Consider the following 27,894-nt stretch of genomic DNA (forward strand, 5'->3'; position numbering starts at 1 on the left):
CAGGAATATAAAAGGGGATAGCAAAAGCTTTTTTAGCTATGTAAAGAGAAAGAAGATAGTTAAGAACAATGTTGGCCCCTTGAAGAATGAATTGGGAGAAATTGTTATGGGAAACAGGGAAATGGCAACAGAATTTAATGCGTACTTTAGATCTGTCTTCATCAGGGAGGACACAAGCAATCTCCCAGTTGTATGGATGGGCCAGGGTCATAAGTTATCAGAGGAATTGAGATAGATTGACATTAGGAAAGAAACTGTGATGAGTAGACTGGTAGGACTGAAGGCTAATAAATCCCCTGGTCCAGATGGTCTGCATCCGAGGGCTCTAAAAGAGGTGGCTCAGGAAATTGCAGATGCATTGGTAATCATTTTCCAATGTTCCTTAGATTCAGGATCAGTTCCTGAAGATTGGAGAGTGTTAATGTTATCCCACTTTTCAAGAAGGGAAGAAAGGAGAAAATGGAGAACTATCGCCCTGTTAGCCTAACGTCAGTCGTGGGGAAGATGCTTGAGTCCATTATTAAGGACAAAATAGTGGCACATCTTGATGGCAGTAATAGGATTAGGCCGAGCCAGCATGGATTTACCAAGGGCAAATCATGCTTGACTAATCTGTTGGAGTTTTTTGAGGGTGTAACAGGGATGTTAGATGAGGGTAAGCCAGTGGATATTGTGTACCTAGATTTTCAGAAGGCATTCGATAAGGTGCCACATAGGAGATTGGTGAGTAAAATCAGAGCTCATGGCATTGGGGGCAGGGTTTCAACATGGATAGAAAACTGGTTGGCAGATAGAAAGCAAAGGGTAGCAGTGAATGGGTGTTTCTCGGACTGGCTGGAGGTGACTAGTCGGGTACCACAGGGCTCTGTATTGGGACCACAGCTCTTTACGATTTATGTCAACGATTTAGATGAGAGCATTGAAAACTATATCAGCAAGTTTGCAGACGATACTAAACTGCGTGGCAGTGTGACATGAGAAGAGGACGTTAGGAGAATACAGGGAGACTTGGATAGGCTGGGTGAGTGGACAGATACTTGGCAGATGTCATTCAATGTGAGTAAATGTGAAGTTATCCACTTTGGAAGCAGGAACAAGAGGGCAGAGTATTGTCTGAACGGTGTCGAGTTAGGTAAGGGAGAAATGCAAAGAGACCAGGAGTCCTAGTTCATCAGTCAATGAAGGTGAATGAGCAAGTGCAACAGGCAGTGAAGAGGGCAAATGGAATGTTGGCCTTTATTACAAGAGCAAGGATGTCCTTTTGCATTTGTACAGGGCCCTGGTGAGACCACACCTGGAATATTGTGTACAGTTTTGTCTCCAGGTTTAAGGAAGGACATTCTGGCAATTGAGGAAGTGCAGCGTTGATTCACTAGGTTGATTCCTGGGATGGCAGGGCTGTCTTACGCAGAGAGATTGGAGAGAGCGGGCTTGTACACGCTGGAATTGAGGAGATTGAGAGGGGATCTGATTGAAACATTTAAGATAATTAAAGGATTTGATAGGATTGAGGCAGGAAATATGTTCCAGATGTTGGGAGAATCCAGTACCAGAGGGCATGGATTGAGAATAAGAGGTCAGTTATTTAAAACAGAGTTGAGGAAGGGCTTCTTCTCCCAGAGAGTTGTGGAGGTGTGGAATGCACTGCCTCGGAAGACGGTGGAGGCCAATTCTCTGGAAGCTTTCAAGAAGGAGCTAGATAGATATCTGATGGATAGGGGAATCAAGGGATATGGGGACAAGGCAGGGACTGGGTATTGATAGTGAATGATCAGCCATGATCTCAGAATGGCGGTGCAGACTCGAGGGGCCGAATGGTCTACGTCTGCACCAATTGTCTATTGTCTATTGAGACCCCAGACTGTGTGATTCAGAAATAACATCTCCTCCTTGCTGACAATCAACACTGGCACACCTCAACGATGCGCGCTCAGCCCACTGCTCTACTCTCTCTGCACTCACGTCTGTGTGTCTAGGCTCATCTATAAACTTGCTGATGACACAACTATTGTTGCTGAAATTTCAGACGGTGACGAGGAGGAGTACAGGTTTGAGATAGATCAGCAAGTTGAGTGGTGTCACAGCAACAACCTTGCACTCAGCATCATGAAGACAAAGGAATTGATTGTGGATTCAGGAAGGGGAAGTCGAGGGAACAAACACCAGTCCTCATCGAGGGATCAGAAGTGAAAAGGGTGAGCAGTTTCCATTTCCTGCCTGTCAACATCTCTGAGGAACTATCCTGGGCCCAACATATTGATGTAGTTACAATGAAGGCACAACATCGGCTATATTTCATTCGGAGACTGAGGGGAATCGGTCTGTCACTAAAGACACTTGCACATTTCTACAGATGTACTGTGGAGAGCATTCTAACTGGTTGCATCACTGCCTGGTGTGGAGAGGCCACTGCACAGGATCGGAAAATGCTGCAGAAAGTTGTAAACTTAGCCAGCTCCTTCATGGGCACTGGATTCCACAGCATCCAGGACACATTCAAAAGATGATGCCACAAAAAGGTGACATCCATCATTAAGGACCCCAGGACATGACCTCTTCTCATTTCTACTATCAAGGAGTATGTACAGGACCCTGAAGACACACTCCCCGGTTGAGGAACAGCTTCTTCCCCACTGTCAGATTTCTGAATGGACAATGAGCCGATAAACACTTCCTCAGGATTTTCCCTCGCTTTTTGCACTACACTTTAAATATAATTTTATACATGCTTATTGTAATCCGTAGGTTTTACTATTAAATAATGCAATCTGCTGCTGACAAATTTCACCACATACGCCGCTGATATTAAAACTGATTCTGATACACAAACACACACGGCTGGGCTCAGACATACAACACTCCCACATTCCTCCATTTGTGACACCCTGTTTGCTCCGTGGCCCCCGGTATGAAGCTCAAACTGTTGCAACACCTGCCCTTTAAATTCAAGGCTGAGGCTGTGTTCTGTCTGCTCACTGTTTGAGTTTGATATTAAATGAAGAACATTGAAACGGAAGGAAGGTTGAATACAAGAATAAAGATCTCCTCTGAAGGTATTCGGGGTCCTGGTGAGAGCGTACATAGAACACTGTGCTCAGGTCTGGTCTCCCTCCCGGAGTCAGCCTGTGGGATGAAGGGAATGAAGAGATTTCCCAGATTGATTTAGGAGGTGAGGTAGTGTCCTCGGAGAGATTATACTGACCGGGTCTCTCTCAATATTGGAGAAATAAAAGGCCGTCTGACTGAGACAGACACAGTCTCGCAGTGTATTGACAGGGTAGAGGCAGGAATGATGTTTCCTTTGGCTGTGTTGAGGAACCGGTGTCACAGAATCCGAGCGCTGGTTCCACACCTTATGGGAAACTTCATTCCAGCTCTTCCGCTGTAAATATCCTGTGAGATTGTATTTCTCTAATTCTGAGACAGGAATGTGATCTGTCTCAGTCAAACCACCTCCAATTTCACTCATTTTGATACAGTCCCAGTACGATGATTTGTTGTGGGAGCCTCTCTATGGACCAGTGAGTGCAGTTATCCTGTGTTGTTCCACAGCCCGATGGTTGAGGTGTAGTAACCGTTCCTGACCCTGGTGGGGCGAGTCCTGAGTGTCTTGTACCTTCTACCTGATTGCAGCAGTAAGAAAAGAGCCTGTCTGTGTGGTGAGCCAGATCACAGCTGCCTGTATCACCGTCCCCTCTGGCCTGCCCTATCCGGGACCTAAGGGATTGTGGAGAGTAAATGTGGTACTCTGTCGAGTATCACTGTGATCTGTCCCCTCTGGCCTGTCCTATCCAGGACCAAAGCGATTGTGGAGAGTAAATGTGGTACTCTGTCGAGTATCACTGTCATCCAGGCTCTGTTCCTGCCGCTTATTATTCTTGTCTGTGAATGCAGTGCGACAATCTCTGGCCCAATGTCCCCTCTTTCTACAAACCCCGTTTCTGTCCTTAGCCAAGTGTCCTCTTCATCTGCACCGTCCGCACGATCCTGACACCCGTTCTGGGTTCTTCGCCAGTACCCGAACTCCATCTCCTCACTACCAGTTCCCTGTGCACACTCTCGCTTTTCCACAGTCCCTTTAAAGAGTCAACTGCGCTCCCTATTCATCAGAATTTATGTCACCCGGGGCCAGGTCTGACACAGCTTCGGCCTGAGACAGTTTAGAAAAGTCTGCACTGCCAGCTGGACATACTGATCTGTCCAGGGGTTTGCCGGCATTGGACTCTCACATATCCTTAAAACGAGCTATAAAGTACGCAAGGGATTCTCCTTTTTTCTGCATCTATCGGATAAATTCTCAAAATCCGCATGCAGTCGGGCTGTCATTCAAATGGGTTCCCTTACCTCAGCGACCCACCATGACATGGCTTGTATTACATCAGACCCTCTGGTGGCTCCCGGTCACCTTCAGGCATCTGCCTGGGAAAGGGGAACCCACTCCCTGTCTGTGTCAGAAAGGTTCCATATATACCCCTGAGGAGTGGCGGAAGTTCCTGGGCAGGGTCTGGAAAGGGGAACCCACTCCCTGTCTTTGCCCAAGAGCTTCCATATATAACCCTGAGGAGTGGCACGAGTCCCTGGGTAGGGTCTAGAAAGGGGAACCCACTCCCTGTCCCTGCCTGAGAGGTTCCACATATAACCCTGAGGAGTGGCACAAGTCCCCGGGCAGGGTCTAGAAAGGGGAACCCAGTCCCTGTCCCTGTCCGAGAGGTTCAAAATATAACCCTGAGGAGAGGCACGTCCCCGGGCAGGGTCTGGAAAAGAGAACCCACTCCCTTTTTCAATGAATTCAGTTAAAGCCACTGGTCCAGACTGTTATACTGCTGAATTTTTAAAATCCTTTTCTTCTACATTCACTCCTTGGCTTTGTAAAATTTTTAAAGATGCGTTAACTGTAAGTAAATAACCACAATCTTTTTATGATGCCTCCATTTCACCAATTCTTAAAAAAAGTTGAAGACCCCACTGAATGTGCATCCTTTTTCTTTCTTTTTCAATCTTTTTATTGATTTTCACATATACACAAAAAAGCATAACATAATAATGAGTAAATTATGAATACAATAAACTTGAAATCACGTTGATAATAAGATAACAATATCCTATTAAACATCAACAGAAGAAAATACCTTAATCAATCAAGTCCATATGATTATATATGGAAAAAAAAACAAAAATAACGATTAAAAAAGAGAAAAAAAATTTGAAAATATGTGAAAAAAAAGTATATATTAAGAAAAATAAAACTCTAAACTAAACTAACATGGGCAATAATAACAGTTTATAAGTACATGATAGTGTCAACAAACTCCGGAACTCCATACCAGAACGTGAATAAGCAGAAAGAAGGTCTGGAAAGGGCCAAATTAATTCATATGAAAATGTCGAATAAACGGTCTCCAAGTTTCTTCAAATTTAATTGATGAGTCAAAAATAGTGCTTCTAATTTTTTCCAGGCTCAGATAAGAAATAGTTTGAGAAAGCCATTGAAACGTGGTAGGAGGATTTACTTCTTTCCAATTTTGTAATATAGACCTTCTGGCCATTAATGTTACAAAAGCAATCATTTGTCTGATTGAAGGGGAAAACTGATTACCCTCTTCATTTGGTATGCCAAAAATTGCAGTAATAAAATGAGGTTGTAAATCTATATTCCAAATTGAGGAAATAGTAGTAAATATGTCCTTCCAGTAATTATGTAAAGTGGGAGAATGTGCATCCTATCGGCCAATATCCTTGCTGATTGCGGATTCTACGATTTTTTCCAAAATTGTGGCCACTACATGAGAAAATGTATTACCTCAAATTATCTCTGAAGATCAGACCGGATTTATTAAAACCTGTTATTCATCTTTTAACATTAGAAAATAAATTAATATAATTTATACTTCTTCATCTAAAATACCAGAATGTCATTTCCGTAGATGCTGAAAAAGCGTTCGATAGAATTGAATGATTATATTTATTTAATACGTTGCAGAATTTTAATTTCAGCTTGAAATTTATATCATTGATTATATTAATGTATTATAAACCTTTGGCTTCGGTTCTTACCAATAATCAAAGATCTTTTTATCAGTTGTCCCCTGGTACGAGGCAAGGCTGCCCTTTAAGTCCTCTATTATTTGGCATTGCTTTGGAAACTTTAGCCGTTGCCATTTATGAATCACCTAATATTTTTGGTATTACCCGTGGGTAAGATACATAAGTTATTATTATATGCTGATGATTTGCTACTATACATATCTGACCCTGAGAGATCTATTCCTGCTATTTCATCCTTGCTTGCTCAGTTTAGTAGCTTTTCTGGCTATAAACTGAATTTTAATAAGAGTGAATTATTTTCATTAAATATGCTAGTTCCAATTTATAAACACTTACCATTTAAAGTTGTCACGGATCATTTTACTTATTTGGGTATTAAAATTACCAAGAAACATAAGGGTTTATTTAAAGTTATTTTTTTACCTTTAATTGACCAAATCAAGCAACTTGTTACCAGGTGGTCCCCATTATCTCTGTCATTGGTTGGTCGAATTAATACTAACAAGATGATAGTATTACCCAATTTTTTATATTTAATCCATGCATTACCAATTTTTGTTCCTAAAACTTTTTTTGATATTATTGATTGCAAAATATCTTAATACATGTGGCAGAATAAAAATCCTACATTAAGTAAGAAATATTTACAGAAGACTAAGTAGGAAGGTGGTTTGGCTTTGCCAAACCTAAGATTTTACTACTGGGCAGTTAACATCCGATAGTTAATATTTTGGACACGAGAATTGGTCGTAGTACCTTGCCCACAATGGGTAAATTTGGAGTGTAAATCTGTACAAGGCTTCTCATTGTTTTCTATTTTAGGATTTTTGCCTCCTTTTGCTTTATCTAAACAAAATAAACAAATAACTAATCTACATACATTAAGAATATGGTTTCAATTTCGTAAATTCTTCGGCTTGAATAAGTTTATCTTATCAAGCCCTCTGATATCTAACTTTTTTTTCCAGCCCTCTTTTATGGACCCAGACTTTGTGTTATGGAAAACAAAAGGTATAACATGTTTTCGTGATCTAGTTTTTGGATAACAGTTTTATGTCCTTTGAACAGCTATCCAGCCTAAAACTCTTTTTTTTTAGATACTTGCAAGTTAGAAATTTCTTGAATGTTAGTCTTTTCTGAAATTATGTCCAATGGACATTACAGAAAAAAATCTGGCTCTGAATCCTTGCCAGAAGGGTTTAGTAGCCATCATTTATAATACGATCATGAAAATACAGCCAGGACTATGAGAAAAAATTAAGAAGGAATGGGAAAAAGAACTTCATTTTCTTATACCCACAGGGCAGTGGGAGAACATTTTACAATTAATCAATTTTTCTTCTATTTGTGCTAAACATGCCTGATACCATTTAAGGATGTTCATAGGGCTCACATGTCCAAGGATAAACTCGCTTGATTTTATTCTTATGTTAATCCAACCAGTGACAGATGTCATTCTGAAGTTGCTTCATTGACCCACATGTTCTAGTCTTGCCCGTTTGGAAAATTATTGGAAAGATGTTTTTGGTATTATTTCAACAGTTCTGAATATCAAATTGCAACCGCATCCTATTTCTGCAACTTTCAGTTTACCAATGGCGGATAATAGTCGTTTATTCCCCCCTCAGCCCGGCGGATGATTGCATTTGTTACATTAATGGCTAGATGATCTATCCTATTTAACTGGAAAGAAATTAATCCTCCAACTATATTTCAGTGGTTTTCTCAAACTATTTCTTGTTTGAGTTTAGAAAAAAATTCGAAGTGTTGTCTTTGACCCTTCAGTTAATTTTCAAGAAATTTGGAGACCATTTATTCAACATTTTCATATGAGCTAAATTTACTTTTCCAAAACTTTACTTTTAATATCCTTAATTATTTGGTTGGAGGTGCGGAGTTATTGACGTTACTGTGTATAATTGATATAATGCAATGGCCCATGTCGGTTAGGATTTGTTTCATTTATTTTCTCCATTTTTTGTAACACCTATGAGTTTGGGAGGTTATTATCATCTATTTGTATTTATACCTTAACCTATTAATTATGTACTCTCAAGCTCTTTGTATTCGTGTTTCATTTATGTTTGTTTAAACTCAATAAAAAGATTTAAAAAGGACTACTCTGAGGAAAGGGTGGAATAGGCGCAACGGGCCGAATGGCCAGACATGCTCCTGTTCGTAATTTTCTAAAGCACGTGTTTACCTTTGCGCCTTGTTCTCCCTTGGTTTTCAGCCGTTCGGATTGCACAGGGGAGCGGTGAGAGCTCCGGAGATCCACCGGCAGCCGCTGCGGGGCAGCTCCCGTCTCCCAGCAGGAAGGGACGGGGCTGGGAGACAACTCCAGACAACAGGCCCCGATCCTCGACGGGGAAAGGCCGGGCGCCCTCCGTGCAGCTGAAACATCTCACGGAATCTCCGCCGGTCGCTTCAGCTCTGCCTTCGAAAGGATTCACGACCCGCCGGTGGTGCAGCCGAAACCCGAGGCGCAGCTCCCGGTCTCCGGCCCACTCGGTCCCGGTCCAAACAGCGTCCCGCCCACTGCCACCCCTCAGCCAATGAGAGCATCCCTCTCCCAGCGGAGATCGCTGATTAGCTGTGTGTGTGAGAGGACGGGTTGCTGATGGGAGCTGGAGATGTCAGTCACAGTTTGTTCACAGAATTAAAGGAAAATCCCCGAAACTCAAATTTCAAAGTAAATTTTATTATCAGAGTCCAGATAAATCACTACGTTCCACCCGGAGAAGCATTTTCCTGCGGACATACTTAGAAAAAGTATAGAATAGTAACCATAACAGAAGCAGGCAGTGAAAGATCAGCCAGAGTGCTTAAGGTAACAAACTGTGCAAAAACAGAGAAACAGCGATAAATAACAACAGCATGAAATAACCGCAGCGGCTGTTGGTGGATCTCCGGAGCTCTCACCGCTCCCCTGTGCAATCCGACAGGCTGAAGGCCAAGGGAGAACAAGGCGCAAAGGTAAACTCGTGATTTAGGAAATAAGAAACAGGAGCAGGGGTTGCCTTTCGGCCCGTTGCGCCAGTTCGGCCTTTCACTCCGATAATGGCTGATCTTTGACCTCAGGGACACTTTCTTGCAATGTTCCCATCTTCGCTCCGCCCTTCAATATTCCTTGTGAATTTAGAAACCTTGTGGGGAAAAAATCCAAAGATTCGCTGCACTCCTCATCTGCGACCTGTCAGACGACATCGGATTCTGAGTCTGTGACCTTATTCAACACTCAGTGAAGAAAAACGCCATTCCTGCCCCACTCTGTCAATACCCTGTGAGACTGTGTCTGTCTCAGTCAGACCACCTCTTATTTCTCCAATTTTGAGACAGGCCCAGTCAATGTAATCTCTCTGAGGACACTACCGCACCCCCCAAATCAATCTCTGAAACCTTCTCCTCATTCCCTTCATTCCACAGGCTGACTCCGGGAGGGAGACCAGACCTGTGCACAGTGTTCCATGTACGCTCTCACCAGGACCCCATATACCTTCAGAGGAGATCTTTATTCTTCTATTCAAACCTTCCTTCCCATTCAATGCTCTTCATTTAATATCAAACTCAAACAGTGAACAGACACAACACAGCCTCAGCCATGAATTTAAAGGGCAGGTGTTGCAACAGTTTGAGCTTCATACCGGGGGCCACGGAGCAAGTAGGGTGTCACAAAGGGAGGAATGTGGGAGTGTTGTATGTCTGAGTGTTGTATGTGTGTGTTTGTGTGTGACAGAAGGCCCACTGATCCTTGGGCTGTTCCCAGGATGCTCTGGAAAATAGACAGCGAATGCTGCTGGAAGATCATCAACTCGGGGAAAGACGCCCGAAACTTGTTGGCCTGCCATCACATCGAGATGTCTGGAGAGCAGCGGTTCCCAACCTGAGATCCACGGTTACTGGTATTGGTCCTTGGCATTAAAAAAAGTTTGCAAAGCCCAGTCGTACAGGAATGCTGCCTACTGACACATTCCAGACGACAGGGACACCATTGGAACTACAGGGGTCCTCTACACTGGACAGGGAGAGGCCGGGTTGGCTGAGGAAGCCTCACAGTTATGGTAGTAGTGAACCACCCCAGGGGGCACATGGCTTCTCCTTTCATCTCAGGACTTCAATCGTCTTCCAGGGGAATGTCCTTCCGACCGCATGGATGAGGCCTATGGAGATTCAGCTGACGTTTTTGTCACATTGGGTTTTTAAGAAATGGGTTGGTAGCCATACGGCCAACCGTCCTCCGCTCGTAGCCGGGCTTAGACAGTCCATGGATGCGTTTTTGTATCTGTTGTCTGTTTAATGTGTTTTTGATCCCACACTCAACATAGAAAAGGCCAGAATTTCCACTGAACACATCCAGCAAAACCACGTTGATTCCCTGAGCAAACACGAGGAAATCTGCAGATGCTGAAAGTCAAGCAACACACACAAAATGCTGGTGGAACGCAGCAGACCAGGCAGCATCTGTAGGAAGAAGAACTGTCGACGTTTCGGGCCGAGACATTTCGTCAGGACTAACCGAAAGGAAAGATATTAAGAGATTTGAAAGTAGGAGGGGGAGGCGGAAATGCGAAATGATAGGAAAAGACCGGAGGGGGTGGGATGAAGCTAAGAGCTGGAAAGGTGATTGGCCACAGGGATACAGAGCTGGGGAAGCGAAAGGATCATGGGACGGGAGGCCTAGGCAGAAAGAAAGGGGAAGGGAGCACCGGAAAGAGATGGAGAACAGGCAGTGATGGTGAGAGGGAGAGAGAGAAAAAAAAGACGAACAACTAAATATGTCAGGGATGGGGTAAGAAGGGAAGGAGGGGCATTAACGGAAGTGACAGAAGTCAATGTTCATGCCATCAGGTTGGAGGCTACCCAGGTGTTGTTCCTCCAACCTGAATGTGGCTTCATCTTGACAGTAGAGGAGTCCATGGATAGACATATCAGAATGGGAATGGGACGTTGAATTAAAATGTGTGGCCACTGGGAAATCCAGCTTTCTCTGGCGGACAGAGCGTAGGTGTTCAGCGAAACGGTCTCCCAGTCTGCGTCGGGTCTCACCAATATATAAAAGGCCACACCGGGAGCACTCGACGCAGTGTACCACACCAGCTGTCCTGACGAAGGGTCTCGGCCCGAAACGTCGACAGTGCTTCTCCCTACTGATGCTGCCTGGCCTGCTGTGTTCCACCAGCATTGTGTGTGTGTTGTGTGATTCCCGAGTCTGCAGCGCGCGTAGTGGTCAATCGCGGTACTGCAGGGGATCAGTAGCTCCCCGAAAGTGAAAGCATTCTGAATCAGGAAGTGTCGGGAGTTAACATGGCTTCGAAAGGACCGGCCGAGAGTTTGAGCGAGGAGGCAATTTGTCCCGTCTGCCTGGATTTCTTCACCGATCCGGTTATACTGGTGTGTGGACACAACTTCTGTCGCTCTTGTATCACACAGTATTGGGAAAGGGAGGAGAGAAACTCCTGCCCGGAATGTAGAGAGGAGTTTACTGACCGCACCCTCAGGGTGAATCGGGCCTTAGCAAATCTGGCTGAAAAAGCTCGAAATCTAAACCTTAATCCGAAAGGGAAGGAAAGTAAACTTCACTGCGAGGAACATGAGGAAGAACTGAAGCTGTTTTGTGAAACGGACAAGACACTGATCTGTGTGATCTGTGCAGCTGCGCAGGAACACAGAGAGCATCGATTTGTGCTGATTAAAGAGGCTGTTAAAAACTATCAGGTAAAAACTAACGTTAATTTAACACTTAACACATTTCCTTTGTCCTTTGCTACACCTGACTCCTAACCTCCTCCTTCGTCGCCATTCAGGGCCGCAAACAGCCTAGTTCCTCCCGTTTCTTCCACGGTCTATTGTCCTCTCGAATTAGATTCCTTCTTCTCCAGCCCTTTACCTCTTCCACCTGTCCCCTCTCAGCTTCTCACTTCATCACCCTCCCCCACGTTCCCCATCACGTTGTCTCACCCGTCACCTGTCAGCTGGTTCTCATCCCCAACCTTTTTATTCTGGCTTCTCTCCCATTCCTTCCCAGTCCCAAAGAAGGGTCTCATCCCGGAACACCGACTGTTTATTTCCCCTGAATAGATGCTGCCTGACAGTTCCCCCGTCATTTTGTGTGATAATCGGGTTTGATCACCTGTTTCTTTTGATGCATCTTTGTTTCTATTTCTTTCACTCTCTGACTTCCAGGATCAGCTAAAATCTTCCTTAGACTCTCTCACAAAAAAGAAATCAGACTTCCAGGAAAAGGAGCAGCAACAGAAAGAGAAGATTTCCGGAGTTGGGTGAGGCTTCCTGAGCGGAATTTCTGATATTACTGTCGAGTTTTGCTCCATTTAATGCAGAATAGCCGAGTATCGCAGCTCCAGTGACCTGGGTTCGATCCTGACCTCTGCTGCTGTCTGTGTGGAGTTTGCAGGCTCTCCCTGTGACCACGAGAGACTCCGACACATCCCAGGGACATGCTGGATGAATGGCTAATTACCGTTAACCCTGAAAAGGTGGGGAAGGTGTGTGTGAATCAGATGAGAGTTTATGGTTCAATATGTGAGAGTAGGTTTCAGGAAAACGTGAGGAAATGGTGTTGACGGGAATGCACTCAGAAGTAGCATGGACTCCAATAGACCGAACTGAACGACAAAAGGAAACAGAGCACAGCAATGCAGTATATTAATCTTCACCTTTCCTTCGACAGGAACAGTCACACAGTGTTCAGTCCCACATCACATCCCAGTTTGCTGAACTGCGCCAGATTATCACTGAGAAAGAGCAGAGCTTACTCAGGGATCTCAGGGAAGAAGAGAAGAGGATTCTCAACCCAATGGAGAAAAATCTTCTAGCACTTCAAGAGAATATAAGGAGTATTCAGGAGGAAATCACTAAGTTAAAGGAACAGATGGATCAGAAAGATGGTGTGATATTTCTCAAGGTGAGGGATTATATTTCAATTTGTTTCTGTCAAAGGGCACGAAATGAACAGTGAAATAAACACAGCACCGAGGCCAATTCTAACAAATCAATTGCCGCTGCTGGCAACCTCACACAAGTTGTTATACTTGCATGACGCGCCCTCCCATCACTCTAATAATGACATTTCAAAATGTCGAAGATACGCTTTCAGTCCTTCATTCGCCAAATACAACCTTGAAGCGATGAAACTTCAGGGTAATTCATTGTAAAGTAAGCTGCCACACAGCGGTCAAGTACAGAATGACATCCGCCCGTCCCCAGCTCAAAACTGCCCAGAACAAAGTACAGATACGTAACCTTTTCCCTTCGCTTTTACCACGTCCCCACTCACGTGACGAGTTACCATAATAAACACGTAACACAGAATACAATGCAGACAGAAAACAGACGCATTGCTCCTACACACAGCATTTACAAATGGCAGTAAACTGTTTCTCACCAGACAATTGTTGCATCTATTCAGGGTTGTTGTTGTCCCATAATAATAAGATTATTAAGGGATGGGACACGCTGGAGGCAGGAAGCATGTTCCCGCTGATGGGTGAGTACAGAACTAGAGGCCACAGTTTAAGAATAAGGGGTAGCCCATTTAGAACAGTGATGCGGAAAAATTTTTCACCCAGAGAGTGGTGGATATGTGGAATGCTCTGCCCCAGAAGGCAGTGGAGGCCAAGTTTCTGGATGCATTCAAGAGAGAGTTAGATAGAGCTCTTATAGATAGCGGGGTCAAGGGATTTGGGGAGAGGGCAGGAACGGGGTACTGATTGTGTATGATCAGCCATGATCACAGTGAATGGCTGTGCTGGCTAGAAGGGCCGAATGGCCTACTGCTGCACCTATTGTCTATTGTCTATTGTCCTAAAACTGGGCTTCCACAACTTCTGTACACCCCAGGACAAAATGCAAATCTCTCTGAAATTATTTACTCCGATCATAACACAGAGCTGCTGACTGTTTCCTTATTTACCGCATTAAATATCCTCTGAAACTCCCATTAACACCCGGTTCCAGTCACAGGCTGTGAGTGTGCCTGTTGCAGTTGGTGTGAGGGTCTCTCTGTCAATCAGTGAGAACAAAGAATTTGACCCACACATTAGACTTATCCTCCATATCCGGTTTCCATCAGATTATGGAAACTTTCAATGTCTCTTTATTTTTTGGATATATTTTGCATGGGATTATATCCCATTCTCTATCATAAACAGGCCATTAGGTCAATCTTCTATCAGTATCCCTGCTTCACAATCCTCCTGCCACCTACTCACCGCACCCAGCAACAGTGCCCCGAACTCCCTGGTCCCTCACGTGTTTATCCAGCCTCCCCATTACAGTCACTCTGCTGTTCCATTTCATCCACTCCTGTGGCAGCAAGTTTCACATCCTCCTCACTAAATTTCTTGTGGAATTTGTTAAAATCCATCTGGAATTTCATCTCCCCACGAGTCTCCCCATAAATAGAGATACTTCCTCCACCCGCACATAATCACATAGATCACTGATCTTAAATTCCTCCATCCTATCACACTGACGTCATATCCAGATGATAATGCACAGCCTGTCCTGTCTTCCCTGTAAGTTTCTTCCTCTCAGTAATGGTTTCACATTCAGAAACTTTCCCTGTAATTTACCCCATGGTTCTGTATTGTCCGTGTGTGTGAGTGACTGTGGGAGTTGGAATTTTCAACACCTTGTAATGATTTGGATGAAGTTCAGGATGTGGACAGTAAGTGCAAGTCTAATCAGATTTGTGTTTTATTTATTTCAGGAAGAAGCTCGTCGGAACAGAAGGTAGGACAGGCTCTTTATTGAAACCCTGAATGGATTTGAAAATAGTTCAGAATAGCAATTTATAACCAGCAGTTTAATATTTACAGGATTAATGACAATGTCCAGGAATTGTCAGTGACAGATGAGACCCTACCGGTTGAAAAATTCGATCACATCTATTTGTTGAACACAGTGCTGAGAGAAACGCTTGATGCTATTAATCGAGGTAAAACTTACAAAGATTCATTTCTCCTTGTTTATGAAGATCAATTTAGTTCCAATTTGAGGCAAAGATTGTCTGTAATACTGGGGTGCAGGGGAACTGAAGTTTATTCCACATCAACCCCACTGACTGGGAGGCATCACTGTCACATGGTCAGCTGGAGATGTCAGACCCCTGGACACACCAGCACAGGGTCACAATACAACCAATACATGGGACTGGCGGATGAACCACTGTGTTCCAATCCCAGGCGAATGCACTAACACACCAGTGCATAAGTTTGGATCCAACCAGAGGAACTGGTGTTGTGATGTTGTTGTGGCCATCGCGGAATCATGGTTGTAGTTGGGATCTGAATGTCCAAGGTTACACAATGTATTGGTGGTATAGGAAGGTCGGGTGAGGGGGTGGTGTGGCTCTGCTGGTAAATCAGTAGCAAGATGTGACATAGGATTGGAAGATGTTGAATCTTGTGGGTTGAGGTAAGGAATTGCAAAAGTAAAAATGACACAGACACCAGTCATATACAGGCCTCCCAACAGTCAGTGGGTTGAGGCCCACAGATTACAACTGGAAATAGAAAAGGCTGATGAAAAGGACAATGTTATGATAATCACGGGAGATTTCAACATGCAGGTCAATTGGGAAAATCAGGTTGGTAAAGGATCTCAAGAGAGTGAGTTTGTTGAATGCAATGTGATGGCTTTCTAGAGCAGTTTGTCGTTGAGCCTACTCGGGGAACAGCTCTACTGGATTGGGTGTTATGTATTGAACCAGAGGGGAGTAGTTAAAAGAAACCTTAGGAGGCAGAGCTCACAACATGACCGAGTTCAACATGAAATCTGATAAGGAGACAGTAAAGCCTGACATTGTAGTATTTCAGAGGAGTAAAAGAAATTACAGTGGTCTGAGAGAGGAGTTGGCCAAAGCAAATTGGAAGGAGATGCTGCCAGGGATGAGAGCAGAGCAGAAATGGTGTCAGTTTCTGGGAAAATGAGGATAGATGTACTCCAAAAATAAATAAATACTCAAATGGCGAAATAGTACAACCATGGCTGACAAGGGAAGAAAAGTTAATGTAAAGGCAAAGGAGAGGGCATACAACTAAACAAAAATTATTCGGAAGGGAGAGGATTGGGAAGCTTTTAAATATCTACAGAGGGGAACTAAAAGGATGATTGGGTGGGAAAAAATAAACAAGAAATTGATTTGAATTGAACTGGCCTGGTTGAAGAAGCTGTCCCGGAGCCTGTTGCTCCCGGCTTTTATGCTGTGGTACCGTATCCCGGATGGTAGCAACTGGTACAGTTTGTGGTTGGGGTGACTCTGGTATCCAATGATCCTTCTGGCCCTTTTTACACACCTATCTTTGGAAAACAAGATAGCAAACAATATCAAATTATTTTTCAAGTATTGTAAAAAAATAAAACAGAGATGAGAGTGGATATAGGACAGCTAGAAAATGAGGCTGGATGCATAATAACAGAGGATAAAGAGATGGCAGATAAGCCAAATATTTTGCACCAGTATTCACCGTGGAAGACACCAGCACTGTGCCCGGTGTTGAAGAGTGTGAGGGAAGAGTAGTGAGTGCAGTTACTGTTACAAGGGAGAAGCTGCTCAAAAAGCTGAAAGCCCTAAAGATACATAAGTCACCCAGACCAGATGAACTGCACCCCAGTGTTCTGAAAGAGGTCGCAGTAGAAATTATGGAGGCATTCCAAATGATCTTTCAAAATCATTGGACCCTGGCATGGTGCCAGAGGACTGGAAAATGGCAAATGTCACTTGACTCTTTAAGTAAGGAGGAAGGCAGCAGAAAGGAAATTATTGACCAGTTTGCCTCACCTCTGTGGTTGGGAAGAAATTGGAGTCAGTTGTTAAGTGTGAGGCTATGGAATACTTGGTGACACTGGACAAGATAGGACAAGTCAGCATGGCTTCGTTAAGGGAATATCCTGCCTGACAAACCTGTTGGGATTCTTTGAGGAGATTACAAGCAGGATCGATAAAGGGGATGCAGTGGATGTTGTATATTTGGAATCTCAGAAGGCCTTTGACAAAGTGCCACGCATGAAGGTGGTATCCAGGTTAAGAGGCCATGGTATTACAGAAAAGTTACAGGCATGGTCAGAACATTGGCTGATTGGTAGGAAACAGCGAAGGAGAGTAAACAGAACCTTTCCTGGTTGGCTGCCAGTGAGTCGTGTTCCACAGGGACACAGATGTTAGGACACCTTCATTTTATGCTGTATATCAAGATTTAGCTGATGGAATAGACAATAAGATAGAGGAGCAGAAAAAGGCCATTCGGCCCATTGAGTTTGCTCCAATATTCAGTCATGGGAAGACCCAATTCTTCCGGACATCCCCACTCCCCTGCTTTCACCCCATACCATTTGATGCCCTGGCTAAATGAGAACCGGTACATCTCTGCCTTAAATATGCCTTGGCCTCCACAGCCACATGTCGCAACAAATTCCACAGATTCTCCACAGACACTGACTAAAGTAATTTCTCTGCATCTCAGTTCTAAAAGGACGTCCTTCAATCCTGAAGTCATACCCTCTTGTCCTAGAGTAGATGGCTTTGTTTCCAGGTTTTGCAGATGATACGAAGATTGGCAGTGGGGCCGATAGTGTTGAGGAAACAGTTAGGCCTGACAAGGACTTGGATGAGGAGAATGGGAAAGAAATTGGCAAATTATATACAATGTTGGACAATACATGGTCCTGCACTTTGGTCGTAGAAATAATGTGCAGATTTTTTTTTCAAATGGGGAGAAAATCAAAAAAATCTGAGACGAAATTGGACTTAGCAGTCATTCTGCAGAACATCCTAAATGGTAACTTGCAGGTAGAGTCAGTGGTGAGGAAGGCAAATCCAATGTTAGCATTGAATTCAATCGGTTTAAATAGCATTCATTTCAAGAGCAGGGATGTGATGCTGAGGATTTATAAGGCACTGGTGAAGACTCACCTTGAGTATTGTGAACAATTTTGGGCTCCTCGTCTAAGAAAAGATGTGCTGGCATTGCAGAAGGTTCATTTCATAAGGATGATTCCAGGAATGAAAGGGTTATCATACGAGGAACGTTTGATAGCTCTGTGTCTGTACTCGCTGGAATTTAGAAAGATGAGGGGGAATCTCATTGAAACCTTTCAAATGTTGAAAGTCCTAGAAACCTTTCGAATGTTGAAAGTCCTAGACAGAGTAGATGTGGAAAGGATGTTTCCCATGGTGGTGGAGTTTAGGACAAGAGGGCACAGCCTCAAGACAGAGAGGGAATCTATTTAAAACATGTGGAGAAATTTGTGCCAGCAGCTGGTGAATTTGTGGAACCTTTTGGGTGTATTTAAGGCAGAGCTTGATAGGTTCTAGATTGGACACAGCATCAAAGGTTACGGGGAGAAGACCAGGTAGTGGGGCTGAGGAGGGAAAAAAGGATCAGCAATTATTGAATGGCGGAGCAGACTCGATAGGAAAATGGCCTAATTCTGCTCCTATGTCTTATGGTGATCAGACCACTACATTGAAGCATTGTGAGAATGAGCTCGGACTCACCAACAAGCATTGACATGGGTCAAGATTTCATCTCGGGAGAAGCACACACAGCATAACCGGCCTGGCAAAGCTCCCTCACACACACCCACAGGAAGGACTGGCAGATTGTAGTCAGAGCCTCAGCAATGTACGTTGTTATTTCCCTCAGTAACCTGGAAACCAGTCTCTTCAGAGACAGTCATTTATTCATTTAAACAACTCAAACACGTGTGACACATTGTCAACACACACCAGACATGTGATGACACACTGTAGCATACAAATTCCTCAATGTGCACACTATCCTTCAATGTGTATACACACACACACACACACGATATACTATCAGAGTGTGACACACAGCCACAGAAATAGACACAAATTCCCACTTAGGATTGAAATCTGCCGTCCTTACCCAGTCTGTCTGTTCTGTGTCACTGAGCTGCCCTCTGACGTGACGTCACATCAACACTTCACAGACAGACTCCGGGGTGAGATTCCTCAGGAGGATGATCTGAGAGGGTTTGATGGATGTTGAACTCACGGCCCACTTCATCAATCTGCAAGACTAAGATGTCTTCTTGAGCATGGCCCATTTGTGTGTGTTTGCCCCCCCCCCATCCCTCTAACCATTTCCCATCTGTGTACCTGCCCAAATTTATTTTAAAATATTTTATTTTTACCTGTCTCCACAGCGTCTGAGGGCAAATTCCATTTACCAACCTCCCTCTTTATGAGAATGTTACCCGATAGACCACTCAGAAAAATTTCCCGTCTCATTTTCAGTCCGAGGCCTCTGGTTCTGTCCTCCCATTTCTTAGAAAAAGAAACTTTATTTAAGCTCCTTATGAATTATTTACCTTGTTAAGGGGTCACACCTGAACATCCTACACTACAGCTGAATAGCCCAGGCTTATCCACTCTCTGCTTTTAACTCAAGCCCCCAGTCCTGGTAACATCCTCCTGAAGCCTCCTGTCCAGTGTAATGACATCCTCCCCATATTCGGGAACCGGAAATGCAGACAATGCTCCAAGTGTGGTCTGACATCGACATCAAAGGCCTTGCTGAATTTCATGTGGACAGTGTGGAATAGGCTGATGAATACAGGACTGAAGGTGTTTTTTTAGATTGGGACAAGAAGGGCGGCGTGGGAACTAAATTCTGAAGGAATGCAGTTTTTTTTTAAAACTTCGCAAACAAGAACGGCGAGATTGCGCAGGACAGCGCGTAGAGTTTAAAAAGATGACCACCCTATACAGCGGGCAGCGGAGTGGGTGGCAGCAGACTGTAGGGCTTTGGCTCAACGGGCTTAGGCGGTAACGGGAAGAGCCGAGAGCGAAGCACCAACTCTTTTGCTCCCCTTGGTAAATCGGCCCGTCGGACGGGGGAACAGCAGGGCACATTAGCTAACAGTTTAAAAAGTTTGTGTGCTTGGAGAAGTAAGTGGGGGAGTAGACCTATCTTTCTTTGTTTCATTCCTGTAGAATTAGGTAGCATTTCTGCAGGGTCTGTGCTTTGTTCAGGGTGTCAGATGTGGGAATACTGGGAGACCTCCAGCCTCCCTGATAGCCACAAATACACCAGGTGAACCGAGATTCAGCTCCTCGGAGACCGTGTTCGGGATCTGGAGCTGCAGCTTGATGACCTACTGCTTATTAGAGAAAATGAAGAGATGATAGACAGGAGCTACAGGGAGGTAGTCATCCCTAGGCTACAGGGGTCAGAAAACTGGGTGACTGTCAGGAGAGGGAAGGGAAATGCCCAGATAGTGGAGAGCACCCCTGTGGCTGTCCCCCTCAGCAACAAGTATATCGTTTTGGACGCTGTTGAGGGGGATGACCTGACGGGACGGCTACGGTGACCGGGTCTCTGGCACTGAGCCTGGCGCTGTTGTGCAGGAGGGAAGGAGGGAGAAGAGGAATACGGTAGTCATAGGGGATTCCATAGTCAGTGGAACAGACAGGAGATTCTGTGCGCCTGGCAGAGATACCCACATGGTGTGCTGCCTCCCAGGTGCCAGGGTACAGGATGTCTTGGATCGGGTCCAGAATATCCTGAAGGGAGAGGGCGAGCAGCCAGCTGTCTTGGTACATGTTGGTACCAATGACATAGAGAGGAAAAGGGAGGAGGTCCTGAAGAGAGATTTCCGGGAGTTAGGAATGAAGCTGAGAAGCAGGACCTCCAGGGTAGTAATCTCAGGATTGCTACCCGTGCCACGTGCTAGCGAGGGCAAGAATAGTAGGATCAGGCTGATGAATGCGTGGCTGAGAGACTGGTGCAGGGGGCAGGGCTTCAGATTCTTGGATCATTGGGATCTCTTCTGGGGGACGTACTACTTATTCAAAAAGGATGGGTTACACCTGAACCCGAAGGGGATCAATATCATCGCAGGAATGTTTAATAGAGCTGTTAGGGAGGGTTTAAACTAATTTGGCAGGGGGATGGTAAACCGGAATGATAGAGTGGAGGAGAGGGAATCTATAAATCTAAGATAGTGAGCAGTAAAGATGTCAGGAAGGACAGGCAGGTGATGGGGCAAATTTGCAGCCACTGGGATGAGTTGCAGTGCAATCAAAGCAAAAATTACCAAATACTGGACTTAAGGTGTTATACTTAAATACACACAGCATAAGGTATAAGGTGGATGATCTTGTCGTACAGCTACAGATTGGCAGGTATAATTTTGTGGCCATCACTGAGACGTGGCTAAAGGATGCATGTCTGTGAGAGCTGAACGTCCAAGGATACACGGTGTATCGGAAGGATAGGCAGGTAGGCAGAGGGGGTGGCGTGGCTTTATTGGTATGAAATGATATTAAATCATTAGAAAGAGGTGACATAGGATCGGAAGGTGCAGAATCTTTATGGGTTGAGCTAAGAAATCGCAGGGGTGAAAGGACCCTGATGGCAGTTATCTACAGGCCTCCTAACAGCTGCAGTGATGTGGACTACAAATTACAACAGGAAATAGAAACGGCTTGCCAGTAGGGCAGTGTTATGATAATTGTGGGGATTTTAACATGCGAGTGGATTGGGAAAATCAGGTCGACACTGGATCTCAAGACAGAGAATTTGTAGAATGTATACGAGATGCTTTTTCAGAACAACTTGTTGTTGAGCCTACTAGAGGATCAGAGATACTGGATTGGATATTGTGTAATGACTCAGAGGTGATTAGAGAGATTGAGGTGAAGGAACCGTTAGGAGGCAGTGATCGTAACATGATTGACTTCACTGTGAAATTTGAGAAGGAGAAGCACACAAAACATAACCGGCCTGGCAAAGCTCCCTCACACACATCCACAGGAAGGATTGGCAGATTGTAGTCAGAGCCTCAGCAATGTACGTTGTTATTTCCCTCAGTAACCTGGAAACTAATCTCTTCAGAGACAGTCATTTATTCATTAAGCAACTCAATCACGTGTGACACATTGTCAACACACACCAGACATGTTATCACACACTGTAACATACAAATTCCTCAATGTGCACACTCTCCTTCAATGTGTATACACACCACACGGATATTTACCACAATCAACACACACACACACACGGATACACTATCAGAGTGTGACACACTGCCACAGAAATAGGCACAAATTCCCATTTAGGATTGAAATCTGCCGTCCTTACCCAGTCTGTCTGTTCTGTGGCACTGAGCTGCCGTCTGACGTGACGTCATATCAACACTTCACAGACAGACTCCGGGGTGAGATTCCTCAGGAGGATGATCTGGGAGGGTTTGATTGATGTTGAACTCACGGCCCACTTCATCAATCTGCAAGACTAAGATGTCTTCTTGAGCATGGCCCATTTGTGTGTGTTTGCCCCCCCCCCCATCCCTCTAACCATTTTCCATCTGTGTACCTGCCAAAATTTATTTTAAAATATTTTATCTTTACCTGTTTCTTCAGCGTTTGAGGGCAAATTCCATTTACCAACATCCCTCTCTGTGAGAATGTTACCCGATAGACCACTCAGAAAAATTTCCCGTCTCACTTTCAATCTGAGGCATCTGGTTCTGTACTCTCATTTCTTGGAAAAAGAAACTTTATTTAAGCTCCTTATGAATTATTTACCTCAATAAGGGGTCATTCCTGAACATCCTACACTACAGCTGAATAGCCCAAGCTTATCCACTCTCTGCTTTTAACCCAAGCCCCCAGTCCTGGTAACATCCTCCTGAAGTGTCCAGTGTAATGACATCCTCCCCATATTCGGGAACCGGAAATGCAGACAATGCTCCAAGTGTGGTCCATCATCGACATCAAAGGCCTTGCTGAATTTCATGTGGACAGTGTGGAATAGGCTGATGAATACAGGACTGAAGGTGTTTTTTAGATTGGGACAAGAAGGGCGGCGTGGGAGCTAAATTCTGAAGGAATGCAGTTTTTTTAAAAAACTTCGCATACAAGAACGGCGAGACTGCGCAGGACAGCGCGGAGAGTTTAAAAAGATGACCACCCTATACAGCGGGCAGCGGAGTGGGTGGCAGCAGAGTGTAGGGCTTTGGCTCAACGGGCTTATGCGGTAATGGGAAGAGGCGAGAGCGAGGCACCGACTCTTTTCCTCCCCTTGGCAAATCGGCCCGGACGGACGGTGGAACAGCAGGGCACATTAGCGAACGGTTTAAAAAGTCCGTGTGCTTGGTGAAGTAAGTGGGTGAGTAGATCTATCTTTCTTTGTTTCATTCCTGTAGAATTAGGTAGCATGTCTGCAGGGTTAGTGCTTTGTTCAGGGTGTCAGATGTGGGAATCCTGGGAGACCTCCAGCCTCCCTGATAGCCACATCTGCACCAGGTGAACCGAGATTCAGCTCCTCGGAGACCGTGTTAGGGATCTGGAGCTGCAGCTTGATGACCTACTGCTTATTAGAGAAAATGAAGAGGTGATAGACAGGAGCTACAGGGAGGTAGTCATCCCTAGGCTACAAGGGTCATAAAACTGGGTGACTGTCAGGAGAGGGAAGGGAAATGCCGGGATAGTGGAGAGCACCCCTGTGGCTGCCCCCCTCAGCAACAAGTATATCGTTTTGGATGCTGTTTAGGGGGATGACCTGACAGGGGACGGCCACGGTGACCGGGTCTCTGGCACTGAGCCTGGCGCTGTTGTGCAGGAGGGAAGGAGGGAGAAGAGGAATGCGGTAGTCATAGGGGATTCCATAGTCAGGGGAACAGACAGGAGATTCTGTGAGCCTGGTAGAGATACCCGCATGGTGTGCTGCCTCCCAGGTGCCAGGGTACACGATGTCTCGAACCGGGACCAGAATAACCTGAAGGGAGAGGGCGAGCAGCCAGCTGTCTTGGTACATGTTGGTACCAATGACACAGAGAGGAAAAGGGAGGAGGTCCTGAAGAGAGATTTCCAGGAGTTAGGAATGAAGCTGAGAAGCAGGACCTCCAGGGTAGTAATCTCAGGATTGCTACCTGTGCCATGTGCTAGCGAGAGCAAGAATACTAGGATCAGGCAGATGAATGCATGGCAGACAGACTGGTGCAGGACTCAGGGCTTCAGATTCTTGGGTCATTGGGATCTCTTCAGGGGGATGTATTACCTGTTCAAAAAGGAAGGGTTACACATGAACCATAGCGGGAATGTTTAATAGAGCTGTTAGGGAGGGTTTAAACTAATTTGGCGGGGGGATGTTAAACCGGAATGATAGAGCGGAGGAGGGGGAAACAGAAATAAATCTAAGATAGTGAGCAGTAAAGATGTCAGGAAGGACAGGCAGGTGATGGAGCAAATTTGCAGCCACTGGGATGAGTTGCAGTGCAATCAATGCAAAAAGTACCAAATGCTGGACGTAAGGTGTCATTCTTAAATACACACAGCGTAAGGAATAAGGTGGATAATCTTGTCGTACAGCTACAGATTGGAAGGTATAATTTTGTGGCCATCACTGAGACGTGGCTAAAGGATGCGTGTCTCTGAGAGCTGAACGTCCAAGGATACAAAGTGTATCGGAAGAATAGGCAGGTAGGCAGAGGGGGTGGCGTGGCTTTATTGGTAAGAAGTGATATTAAATCATTAGAAAGAGGTGACATAGGATTGGAAGAATCTTTATGGGTTGAGCTCAGAAATCGCAGGGGCAAAAGGACCCTGATGGCAATTATCTACAGGCCGCCTAACAGCTGCAGTGATGTGGACTACACATTATAACAGGAAATAGAAAAGGTTTGCCAGAAGGGCAGTGTTATGATAATTGTGGGGGATTTTATCATGCGAGTGGATTGGGTAAATCAGGTCAACACTGGATCTCAAGAAAGAGAGTATGTAGAATGTCTACGAGATGGGTTTTCAGAACAGCTTGTTGTTGAGCCCACGAGGGGATCAGAGGGACTGGATTGGATATTGTGTAATGACCTAGAGATGATTAGCAGATTGAGGTGCAGGAACCGTTAGGTGGCAGTGATCGTCACATGATTGAGTTCACTGCAAAATTTGAGAAAGTGAAGCCGAAATCCGACGTGTCGGTACTTCAGTGGAGTAAAGAAAATTACGGAGAGAGGAACTGGCCAAATTTGATTGGAAAGGGACACTAGCGGGAGGACGGCTGAACAGCAGTGGCTGGAGTTCATGCGAGAAGTGAGTAAGGTGCAGGACAGATATATTCCAAAAAAGAAGAAATTTTCAAATGGAAACAGGTTGCGACCGTGGCTGACAAGAGAAGTCAAAGCCAAAGTAAAAGCAAAGGTGAGGGCATTCAAGGAAACAAAAATTACTGGGAAGACAGAGGATTGGGAAGTTTTTAAAAGCTTACAAAAGGAAACTAAGAAGGCCATTAAGAGGGAAAAGATGAACTATGAAAGAAAGCCAGCAAATAATATCAAAGAAGATACTACAACCTTTTTCAAGTATATAAAGAGAAAAAAACAGGTGAGAGTGGATATAGGACTGAGAGAAAATGATGCTGGAGAAATTGTAATGGGAGATAAGGAGATGGCTGAGGAACTGAACGAGTATTTGCATCAGTCCTCACTGAGGAAGATATCAGCAGTATACCGGACACTCAAGGGTTTCAGTGAAGAGAAGTGTGCGCAGTCACAATTACGACAGAGAAAGTACTCAGGAAGCTGGATAGTCTCAGGGTAGATAAATCTCCAGGACCAGATGGAATGCACCCTTGTGTTTTGAAGGAAGTAGCTGTGGTGATCGCGGAGGCATTAGCAATGATCTTTCAAAAGTCAATAGATTCTGGCATGGTTCCGGAGGAGTGGAAGATTGCAAATGCCACTCTAGTATTTAAGAAAGGTGCAATTAGCTTCTAATTTACTAAGTGTAAGGTCTATATGCACAGCTTAACATTTAAAAGCTTTCAGTGCTAAACAGTCAACATCATCATTTCTCTCAACAGTGTGATATGCAGGGCCCATAATGTGCAGACATATAAATCAAACTTCATAAATGAAATGTCGTTTGATGAGTTTTCAACAGTCAATCTGACCTACTGCCAGAATGACCTGTTTAAGACTCCTCAAAACCAAAATGTATTCTGAGCAAATTATAAGGACCAATTTCCTCCACTTGGGAAAGAATTCTGCTTCCTATGCTGATAAATGGCTATAAGTAATTTCTTTATCATTGCCTGCAATTCAGGCACACAGAAACAGCCACACCAACATCCCCAGTTAACTTATCTTTTGATTCATCTGTAAAAATGGTTACTGTATGATAATAACTTTCATTAATATACTGATGAACCAACAGACTCTCAGGCAGAACCGAATTCGATCGTGTAACCTGAAATCAACTGAAGTCATTGGAAATAACAAGGTGGGGTTACAGAGAAAGCTACAGTGGGACACATTGTATCATCAAATACACCCGTATTCCCAGCGTGATAAGAACCCAGCCACTCAATTGGTCAGCAAAGATTTTCATGTTGCACCCAAGAATACCCACATAGAAGTCTGAGGAGATTTAAAGCTTCTTTACATGTATCAATTATTTTACTGATGGGTGCTTCCACGTCAGCTTATTATCCATCCACATACTGAGAAATCTTTCCACTGACACTTCCTCAAGACATTAATCATATAATTTTAAATCAAGTACAAAACTAATGATGTTGTTTGTAAACCACACAATGTGTTTTAACGACTGAAAGCTTACAAACCTCATCAATCTGTCCACTGTTTGACATATTAATTGTAAATTGCAATTAAGACCTCTAATCTATAAAGCAACGTCATCTGTATATTGTGATTTACCCAGGGAATCCCATTTTCCCATCTCAGAGAAAATATCATTAATCATACTATTAAATAATGAAGGGCTACAAATACTGCCTTGTGGGATCCCATTCTCTATCTCATAGAAACAGAAACATAACATGCCGACCGTTACTTGGACAGTCCATACAAAAAAAAACTCAGAAAAATTATACAATGTCCCCCTCACTCCTAACTTAATGAAAAGTCTATTCTTCCATTTCATTTCATTTTTCAGTAACAAGAAATACTGCTATTACAACATCTTTATTTAATTGTGCTTTCCGAATATCATCTTCCAAACCTAAAACTGAATCTAATGTAATTTCACCCTTCCAAAATCCACTCTAATAAAACACTTTATCACCAGTCTTTCCAAAATATAACTCAAGCGCTTGATTACCATACATTCCATAAGTTTACATAAATGAGACATTCACGAAATAGGCCCTTAACTAGAAGGATCAAATGGGGATCAGCCAGGTTTTAGAATAGGCACTACTATTTCCATTTTCCTTGAGGAAAGTAGCTGCACAATTCAAACATTTAATATTTTACAAAAGCGAATTATATACAATTACAATTTGAAATATCACTCTTTCCTGGGAACACCTGACCTGCATTATTAATAGACTTCTTAAATTCATACAAAGAAATCTCTCCATCAGCGATACTGTCATTGCTACAGCTGACTTCCAGCACATCAGGGTATTCACTGAAAAACATATCCATACATTGTTTAACTTCTTCACTTAAATTATCCTGATTATGAATCTCAACAAATGACCCAGCCAGTAACACAACCTTCTCTGTTTCAGTAACAATCATTTTGCCCTCATTAATCAACACTGGAATATTATGATCCCCAGAAATCCCCCCATTTTCTAAATCATATCCCAAACAAGTTTGATATCCTTTCCAATATTATCTCCATATAACCTCCAGTAAATCACCTACTTCCTCACCACGGCCTTTGCCCTTTTATTGTTAATAATGTAACTCAGAGACTGATGCACCATCACGTATAAACTCAGATTTCTCCCAATTTGCTTCCGGTCCCGTTATAACTCCAAATCCAAGCTCATAAAGACAGGAAGGCTGACTGACGTTCACATAAACTAATCACCCTCCGAGTTCCCA

General features: G+C 44.1%; 2 protein-coding genes across 5 annotated transcripts in view; one reads left to right on the forward strand and one right to left on the reverse strand.

Annotated features, from left to right (window-relative positions):
- Positions 1-27,894, reverse strand: part of LOC132385993 (E3 ubiquitin-protein ligase TRIM39-like) — a 196,369-nt gene that overhangs the window by 91,636 nt on the left and 76,839 nt on the right. The gene's annotated exons all lie outside the window — the stretch shown is intronic.
- Positions 11,401-15,731, forward strand: LOC132385995 (uncharacterized). 4 transcript variants are annotated; one of them, XR_009509385.1, is made up of 5 exons: positions 11,401-11,760; positions 12,229-12,323; positions 12,734-12,967; positions 14,774-14,796; positions 14,883-15,731. XR_009509385.1 is itself a non-coding variant. In XM_059958234.1 (5 exons), the coding sequence occupies exons 2-5, from the start codon at positions 12,501-12,503 to the stop codon at positions 14,912-14,914; spliced, it is 345 nt and encodes a 114-aa protein (XP_059814217.1). In that variant the 5' UTR covers positions 11,401-11,760; positions 12,384-12,500; the 3' UTR covers positions 14,915-15,731. The 4 variants fall into 4 exon arrangements, 3 of the variants coding, with proteins under 3 accessions (XP_059814217.1, XP_059814215.1, XP_059814216.1); XM_059958234.1 differs by lacking the exon at positions 12,229-12,323 and adding an exon at positions 12,384-12,539 and having other exon boundaries at positions 14,866-15,731; XM_059958232.1 differs by lacking the exon at positions 12,229-12,323 and adding an exon at positions 12,384-12,539.

Source organism: Hypanus sabinus, assembly GCF_030144855.1.
Source record: "Hypanus sabinus isolate sHypSab1 chromosome X2 unlocalized genomic scaffold, sHypSab1.hap1 SUPER_X2_unloc_9, whole genome shotgun sequence".
NCBI classification, from domain to species: domain Eukaryota; kingdom Metazoa; phylum Chordata; class Chondrichthyes; order Myliobatiformes; family Dasyatidae; genus Hypanus; species Hypanus sabinus.

Coding starts and splice junctions, on each gene's coding strand:
- LOC132385995 (XM_059958232.1), top strand. CDS start 12,501: ATGCTGGATGAATGGCTAATTACCGTTAACCCTGAAAAG. Junction 12,540..12,733: donor TTACCGTTAACCCTGAAAAG/GTGGGGAAGGTG, acceptor TTCCTTCGACAG/GAACAGTCACACAGTGTTCA. Junction 12,968..14,773: donor ATGGTGTGATATTTCTCAAG/GTGAGGGATTAT, acceptor TATTTATTTCAG/GAAGAAGCTCGTCGGAACAG.